Consider the following 9,107-nt stretch of genomic DNA (forward strand, 5'->3'; position numbering starts at 1 on the left):
ACAGGAGGGGGTCCATATCCACTCACATGGTGCTGGGGGGTGGGTCAAAGTAAAATGACAAATCACAGGTGTCAATGAGAAGATTTATTTTTCACAGGCACTGTCACATATGGGCAGGTGCAGGGGTGGAGGAAATGGTGAGATCATGGCCATCAGACATGAAGAGGCTTCTAGGGAGAGCTGGGAACCCTCCACCAGAACATCCCCGGCTCAGCCTGGGAAAGCAAGAGGACGGTATTTGTGGAAGGATGTGTCAGGTCGGGGTGGTCGTTGGAGCTTCGTGCATTTGCTTCCTTTAAAATCACTTGTGTCAACAGCACTGCCTAGGTCAGCAGCAGCCCCCAGAGCTGTGGCCGCAGGAAGATCCCCCGGACTGTCCACTGCCACTGTCACAGTCCTCAGAGCTCTGGCGCCGGCATCGGTGGGATCTGCGGCGCCTGTGGTGGCTCAGGCAGCAGCCACCCTCAGAGTTGTGGCCACAGCCAGAAGAGACTGGAGGTAAACACTGTGCTGGGCTCTTTGGGGGGCACTTGGGCAAGGGGCACTTGGGAGGGGGCTGGCACTGCTGCTGGTTCTGCTGGCAGGACATCTTGAGGTGCTGAGTAGCCCTGGGCAAAACAAAAGCACCGTGTGAGTTCAGAAGCCACAGCCCAATGTCTCCTGTCTCATGCTTACCTAGACCACTGGCCTCTGAGACCAGCTGCTTCCTGAACCCAGAGCTGCAGAGGAAAAGGGAGACTGCTGTAGAGTTAGTGTGAAGATGTGCGATGCCTACCATGTATCTCTCCACCCAGGAAAGAAAGCAGCCATTTTATTTGGGCATCCACGTTTTGTATCTCTAAGGAAGCACATAGGGATGCACCATGTGAGGAGAGCATTCTGAAGGCTGTCACAGGAAATGTGTTTGTGTGTGAGATTATGAGCAGAAAGAGGTTTTGAGGAATCCCTAGTCCCTGTGGCCTTTGCTGGTCATGGAGTCCTTGTTACTTCCTCCTCCTCACTTCCCTCTATGCTGCCCTCCTTGGTCCTATTTGCGTGTTTTCCATCTAGACCCTCCTTTTCCCCCTCCTCTGCTGTGACCTTCATGCTCCTTTCCTGACCCCTGATGGACACTCACCAGATGCAGAGCAGTCAGGAGAAGGCTGTTCCTCAGGAGGCTGTGGATGTGGAGCCCAGGGCGGGAGCCCTTTTATCCTGTGCTGGGTTGGTCATGCACAGCTAGAGTATGCTGCAGCCTTCCCAATCAGGGGCAGGGAGACAGCCAGGCACACTCCCAGGAGGATGCTTCCATCCTTTTCCTGGGTACTTGCATAATGTCGAAAACATGTCTTTGAACCAGGAAGTTTGATGATTGTCCAGCTACCCACCACTGGGAACCTCCTCTTCATTTCCTTCTTTCTTCTTTCCTTTGTTTGTTCCTTCCTCTTTTCTTTTGCTGAGATGACTTGGTGTAAATTCTATCCCACTTACTAAATTGGGAACAGTGATATCTAAAATAGAATTCTTTTGGATGTCTTTGTCTAACAGGACACACATACAAGTAAATAAATAAATCATAAAACCGATCCTACATGATACATGTTGTAATATAATGTGCGCTATGTTCCCAGCCTACCCCAAAGAGCATGGCCTTCAGATGTAACTGAGTATTGCACCTGAGCTCATGATAATGAGATGTATAATAAGGGATAGGAGATGGGTGTTGGAGCCCTCTCTGGTAGAAATGAGGTACCTTGGATAACCTCATGGCGTGAAGGGGAAGGAACCAAGTTATGTTTCATAGACAAACAGATAAATTGACCAGATCTGAAAATACTTGGCTTAGGTTTTGTGAATTCATCTAAACTGGAATCTATTTGCCAATTTGAATTTATTATGATATCATGGTATATTCAAAGAAATTATAATTAGGATTATAAGCAAACATTAATAATCCATATGTAGGTTAAAATAATTTTTGCCATTAAGTGAAATCGTGTCATAGATTCATGTTTTCTTAAGGAGAAAAATGTTCATGACCTATTGTTAAATGGTAAAAAGCAGGAGACAAAGCAGGACACACAGTTACTTAAATAATATTTTGAATGAAGTCCTTTTATAGTGATTGTGTCTTATTCTTTTATGAGCTTGGAAATCTGAGGGCCTGTACACAATTTTATTTTCCTCACTTGATTTTAAAGTTCACCCACACTGAAGCATAGAGATTCCATGAATTATTTTAAGACCTGAAAGTGTCTTGTACTGGGCCTTAGGAGTGCTAACCCAGTTGTGAGGGTGGAGACAGCTGGGGAAGGCATTTAGACCCTCACTGACTTTCTCATGTCTTCAGAAAGAGATTCTTGACATGTGCAAACACACACACAGCCTGGGCAGACTGAATCTCAGCCTCACATCACTCTTGGTGGCTGTCTCCCTCATGCTACTGAGAGCTCTACAACTAGGTAGTGATCTAGAAAGGAAAAAATACAAATGATATAAATGGACATGTTTACCATGCCAGACTTAGTGGTGAGGATGAAGAAGGAGAGAATAGTGGAAACACATTTCGGTTTTCCTCTGCTTTTCTGGACCTGGCATGGCCTAGATAAAGACACCTGGATTGAGTTACTCTCTCTCCTGGTTTATGTGAAGCTGTAGTTTAAAGTGTTTTCCCTATGTAATTACTTAACAGTGTCCTGGTTTGGAAGACAATACAGAGAGAAAGGATCTGTCCAATGTAAGCAGTGCTAACATCACACTTGGGGAGCCCCAGATGGTCTGGCTTGTTCTTGACATGTGGCTGGGATGGTGACCTCACTGTGGTAGATTGAATTCTACACCCCAGAAAAGCAATGTTCTTAATTGTATTCAGTTCTTGTGAGTGTGAACCCATTGTAAATAGGACATTTTGAAGATATTATTTTTAATTAAGGTGTGGCCAGCTGAATCAGGATGGTTCTTAATCCTATTACTAGAGGCCTTATAGAGAAGTTCACTGAGAGAAAACCATCAGGGAGGAGTATAAGCTGGAAGTCAACAGAACCCAGAAGAGAAAGGAAACGATATTGTCATGTGATGGAAAAGCCAAGGACCCAAGGATTATCAGCAGAGGGCCCCAGAATGCCATTCTTCAGGGAGAACATATCACCTTACTTATGTCTCAATTTTGGATTCCTCCTAGTCTCTCCTAGATCAGGAACAAAGTGAGAATAGATGAGTGGAAAAGAATATAGACTTGAAAAATAGATCCAGAATATATGATTAATTTATTTTATACTGGGGTACAAAAGCAACTGAACAGAGAAAAGAGAGTCATTTAAACAAACGGTCTTGGAACAGTTGGACACTCACAGGTTAAAAGAAAAGGCTCATACCTCATAGCATTTGCCAAATATATTTCAATATGGGCAGTAGGCTAAAATATAAAATATAAAACTTGTATAAAACATGAGAAAATCTTTGTGACTGCATAGGGCAAAAAAAATTGTTAGATATGAGAGAAAGGAACAATTCAGGAAGAAATCCCTGATATTTGACTTCATCAAAATAAAAAATCTCTGCCTTCTAAAAGACAGTGTAAATAAAATGCAAAGAAAATTCAGGTTGGAGAAAATATTTGCAAAATACATGTCTGATAAAGGACATAAATCTACAATGTATGAAGAATGCGCAAAAATCAATAAAAGATACAGATGAAAACTTGGTTTAATGAAAAAGATTTGAAGAGGGATTTCAAAGTATATCAAGAAGATATATGAATGGCAAATACATGTATGAAAATACATTCAACATTGTTAGTCACTAGAGAAAGGCAAAATTAAAACAAATGAGGTATTACTGCACATTCACTAGAAAAGCCAAAATAAAAATACCTGAAAATACCAAGTACTGTAAAGCACATGGAGTAAGTAAAACTCTCAATCATTGCTGGTGGGAATGCAAAATTGTCCAATCGCTTTGGAAAACATTTGGCAGTTTCTTAAATAGTTAAGCACATACTCAACATTTGCACCAGGAATCCTACTCCTAGGTGGTTAGCCAAGAGAAATGAAATTTATGTTCACGGAAAAACCAGTATGCAAGTGTTTGTAGTGTCTGTGTTTACAATTACCCCAAATTGGAAACACCCCAAGTGTTCTTCAATTGGTCAATGGATAAACAAATTATCATATATTCTACAGCAGTACAAAAGGAAAGAACTAGTGATATATGAGACAACCTGAAAGAATCCTAAATGCATTATTCTATGGGAAGGAAGCCAGACTTTAAAGGCTGCATATTATATAATTTCAGTTTTAAAACATTCCGGAAAAGGCAAATTTATAAGGACAGAAAACAGACCAAGAGGTCGCAAAGGGCATGTATTATGGGAGGGGTTGACTTCTTAGGGGCATGAGAGAATATTTTGGGATAATAGAACTGTTCTATGTCTTGATGGTATTGGTGCTCACATGACTGTATGCATTAGTCAAAGCTCAAAGAATTGTATACTTAAATGGATAAATTTTATTGTATGTAAATAATGCCTAAAGAAATCTGATTTAAAACATAGGAAACATTAAAAGACACTACTTTTAGGAATAAATATAAATGTGATAAAAATATATTAAGAAAGAACCAGAGTGATAAATACAAGATTCAGGATCATGGTCACAGTAGAAGCTACAGGCAGCGGCATGGGTGACAGAGAATTACACAGGTACCTTATTATCAAAGTTCTTGTTTTTGTTTAAGTAGTGAATTTTTGTGTGCTTATTATTTAAATAATAGAAAGGTAAATGAGTAAATAGGGCTTTGTATAGACCATTGAAGACTAGATATTATGAACCAAGAATGTGTAATCTGAATCTGTGCACCTGATATCCAGTATTAAGAAAATGAAATGACACAAACTCCAAGAATAAGTATCTTCCAATGGAAACACAAGATGTCATTTTCAGGCTTGCTCATTTCATCTTCAAGAATAGCTCAGGTGCTTTCCACAGGTCATATTGTGTCATGTGTTGTTATGTCATATATTGCAAAGGAGAAAGGCTGGTCCTCATTTGAATGTTTACTCATTTATTACTATGCCTTCATTAGAAGGCTCACCCTGGAAGTAAACCTTCCTGTTCCAGTGCTGACCTATGTGTTACTATGAGACACATGAAATATTCATTTTGGTCCAACCAGGTAATCTCTTTCTTCATCCCCGGTCCTCAGGATGTCAGAACTACTAAGAAATTCTCATAGAGCAGACCATTTGGAGTTGTGCTCATCTCTGGGAGAAGTACCAGGGCCATGAGTTCAAGCCACTTCTGTCATCTCAGGCTCACTGTGGACTCTGTTCTGATAAGGAAGGGTCAGGCCATGACGTGGGAAAAGGGTTAGATTAAGGAACTCCATCTCAAGGAGGAAAAGAATGGAGACATCAGGTTAGGGAGATATCTAATCTAAGGGACTCAGGAATGGAGGTGGGAAGAAACTAGCTACAAATCCATTCTCAATTCATGGAGATCACTTCTGCTGACAGGTCCTGAAATGTTTTTAACCATGCTGACTGGGGGAGATGTGTGTAACCCAAAGTCTAGCCCCACAACAACTCAAAATCCCACACCATTGGAATTTCAGAAAATGGCCTCTGAGAAAACTACACTATGTAGAAAAATAATATTCTCTTTTGCAGCTAGTCTTAAACAAACCGAGTTCTCCTCCAACCTACTCGGAAATACTTTCCTTTTACCCTGGATCAGTCATCACAGATGTAAACTTTAGTTCAGTGTTTATTTTGCTGCAGATTCTTAGCTGAAATTCAGCCTTGGCTTTTCAAATGAAGGACTGTGGAAATGAATTACCTAAATGAGAAAATTCCAGGACATAGCACTGGTGATTGCAATTAGGAAGGAGGGTCTTGAGATCAAATCTTGGTCTTGACAAGAGCCATGGTGCCATGACTCCAGTGAGGGCTGTAGACCAGAGGCCAGCACAGAAGTGGCAGAGCCCAGACTTCCTTTACACTCAGTGTGCCCCCACCCCTATCTGCCATTCTTTAGTGTTTTCCTCCACTCCTGGTTCCTCTTCAGTTTCATCATCCAGTTTTACATGAAAAAAAAAAGTACCCTTGAAACCATTTATAGGATAATCACCAGAGTAAATTAATGTCTGTTTCTAGTGTAACAGTTGGGCTGAAATGGAAAACACACCAAAGGGGTACTGGGATCTTATTATGAAGACAGAAAGGACATGGAAACCTGGTCCAGCTTTCCCACCATAGGAAATCTTCTTCTCTACATTCCAAGACCATTCATGCTCCCACAGGCATCTAGAAAGAGCTCTTGGAATCACGGATTCAAATGGGTAAATTTAGATTTGAGTGAGAAAAAGAGAACTGTAGGCTTTACATTTAAAAACAAGTAGCCAGTCCTCCAGGTGTACAGCAAATCAGAAATACTTGTTGCAGCAAGTTTGCATTTAATTTCACTTAATTAAATTTAAGTATGTGAATATTAAAATCCCAATGATAATTTAATGAATTTTGTTGGTAAATAAAATGTAATACATTTTATTATCATATTTGAGATAAAATTCAAGGAGGAATACATGCATATAATATCGCAATTGAACCCAATGGAAAAAACAATATTCCATTTACATAAACCATAGCCATGATGAGGTCAAGGTTATCAAATGAGGCCTACATACCACTTCTCTATCATCAGCCTCATGGTTATCAAGCATTTTAACAAAATCATTGTCATCAGTTCTTTATGCTACTCTTTCAAGCACATGAACCACTTCCGCTATCAATGCCTACCATCTTTGAATCAATAGCACACAGATAGATGTGGATGCACAAAGTTTTTTTGTCTTTTGAAAAGAACAGCCATCTTGTCTCCTCTACAATTGTAAATCTGTTATCCACTTTAACTCCTCCTCTGGTCCCCACACTGCAACCTGGGTACGCTGAGGTGCAGGAACTGGTTATACCTGAATGTCACATTCCCACAGTCCAGTGATCTGTTCCAGTCACCACCCCCAGAGAACTTGTAGAAACTCCTTCTCCCACTAGAGACTTTCCATGCAATGGGGGATTGACCTCCTCCAAAGCCCGGGATCTTAAGATTGAGGCTTTGTAAACACTACTGTGATTGCAAAGACCTCATCAGATCAACTGTATTTATTTGCCTCATTATGGTCCAATTAGTCTGTGAGCTACTCAAGGGAAGAAATGTGCCATATTCACCTCTATATTATTAATACTGAATGAAATAAAGGGCATAGCTTGGCACAAGGCATGGAAACTGAATGACTGAATAAAATGTAACAGCAGGTCCAGAGCAGAGGTGAGTAGGAAGTGATTTGGAAGTCACAAGGCCATCATAGTTGCGTCTTATTCGAACTTTAGGTGTGTGCCTGGAAAGATACTGGAGAGAGGTAGCTATGAGTGTTTGGTGCAGTCACCCTCCCCTTTTGTTGTGAAAGCTCAAACATACTCAACCTGTGCATCACACACCTAGCATAGGATAAAAGGGCCCCTGGCCTGGGCTCCTCATTCACAACTTCCTCAGAAACAAACTTCGGCTGCCTTCTCTGCATCTGGTGAGTGTTTAGAAGGGGGCAGAACCTCAGCTGGGCATGTTCTGGGAAGACAGGCAGAGACCTAAAGTGGAAACAGTAGGAAGAAGCCCATAGTGGCCAGTAGTGGGGGAGGTGATTGAGAGGAAGGAGCCTCTGTGGTACATCAGGGGTTCTGTGACTGCAAATGCCACCAGACCTCGGATTCCTTCCCATCTTGTTTTGGTCATATGCTCAGGGCTGCATATGGATCCATCTAAAGAACTTCAGCTTGCTTTATACAAATGTATGTGTCCCTTCCATATTCCCATGTCTTTGCCACCGATCTTGACTTAGAGAGCAGCTTTATTACATGGGTTAAGTGTTGGACAGAATCCACAATGGAGGAGACATTGGTCTGAATCACCTGTGCTCATATGCTTCTTTTTTTGTCTAAGGTCAAATTCCTGTCAAGATGTCCTGCCAGCAGAACCAGCAGCAGTGCCAGCCCCCTCCCAAGTGCCCCTTGCCCAAGTGCCCCCCAAAGAGCCCAGCACAGTGCTTGCCTCCAGTCTCTTCAGGCTGTGGCCACAGCTCTGAGGGTGGCTGCTGTCTAGGCCATCACAGACGCCGCAGATCCCACCGATGCCGGCGCCAGAGCTCTGAGGACTGTGACAGTGGCAGTGGACAGTCTGGGGGATCTAGCTGTGGCCACCACTCTGGGGGTTGCTGATAACCAGGACTCCTGGTATAGAGGCAAGCAATTTTAGTGAAAACAAGGGTCCAAAGTGCCAAGGAAAAACTCCACTGGATGCATCCTTTCTCAGACACCCTTATCACCTTTTTTGGAGACTGAACAGCTGAAATGTTGGGGGGAAATTGATCCCTCCCTAGAAGGCCCTGCCCAGGTATTTTCCAGGGTCCTGCAAGCTATTTTTTCTCTGTACCTGATGATGTTTATCATCACCTATGTCTGAACAGATAGAAAAATAAAGCCTCTTATCATTGCCTGTTTCTTTTTGTGCTTTTACTTTTCCCCACCCAAGGCTGTTGAGTGGTTGTCAGGACTTCATCAGCTCCTGAGGGCCAAGCATACCCAGTGCTGGGACTTATCCTCAAAGATTTCCTCCATGCAGAGGAGACCTGGGGAGCCTTGAGGGTGGAAGGGTAGAGAAAAGCAGAGTTGGTGTTTTGGGACAGAACACTTTCAGAAAAAGGCCTGACCTTTTGTGTAAAATGGTGTTGAGAGATGTCTTGACATTGGAGTCCTCTGTGCCCATTGAACCTCAATGAGAATATGAAAAGTTGCTGCCTTCTCACTCTAGGACTCTTGAAAGGGGCAGGGTGGTATAAAGAATCTAAAAATAGAGAAGAATGAGACCAAAGAGGATGGAGGGTATGCAGACAGAGGACAGGTCTAAGGGAAAAAGACACATCAGCTACAATTTATGGACTTTGGAGAGACATGAGCTGGAAAGTTAGTAGGTTTTGAAGTGATCTGAATTGAGGGTTTTTCCAAAGAGAGGGCATAGGATGTTGACCAAATGAGAGGCTCTAAGGTGTGAGAGAACTCAGAAGGTAAAAAAAGCGGACAC

The 9,107-nt window shown here is 42.2% G+C and overlaps 2 protein-coding genes across 2 annotated transcripts; one reads left to right on the forward strand and one right to left on the reverse strand.

Moving 5' to 3' along the window:
• Positions 1–328: 328 nt before the first annotated feature.
• LOC101430890 (late cornified envelope protein 3C-like) lies at positions 329–589 on the reverse strand. The gene has a single exon (XM_004469731.1). The coding sequence runs from the start codon at positions 587–589 to the stop codon at positions 329–331; it is 261 nt and encodes an 86-aa protein (XP_004469788.1).
• A 7,398-nt stretch (positions 590–7,987) lies between these two features.
• LOC139436206 (late cornified envelope protein 3C-like) lies at positions 7,988–8,245 on the forward strand. Its single transcript, XM_071207289.1, has one exon. It carries the CDS (start codon positions 7,988–7,990, stop codon positions 8,243–8,245), a length of 258 nt encoding a protein of 85 aa, XP_071063390.1.
• Positions 8,246–9,107: the final 862 nt, after the last annotated feature.

This window comes from Dasypus novemcinctus, chromosome 13 (assembly GCF_030445035.2).
Source record: "Dasypus novemcinctus isolate mDasNov1 chromosome 13, mDasNov1.1.hap2, whole genome shotgun sequence".
Lineage (NCBI taxonomy): Eukaryota > Metazoa > Chordata > Mammalia > Cingulata > Dasypodidae > Dasypus > Dasypus novemcinctus.

Bases quoted from the DNA above. Each gene is read 5' to 3' on its own strand.
- LOC101430890 (XM_004469731.1), bottom strand. From the start codon at position 589: ATGTCCTGCCAGCAGAACCAGCAGCAGTGCCAGCCCCCTCCCAAGTGC.
- LOC139436206 (XM_071207289.1), top strand. From the start codon at position 7,988: ATGTCCTGCCAGCAGAACCAGCAGCAGTGCCAGCCCCCTCCCAAGTGC.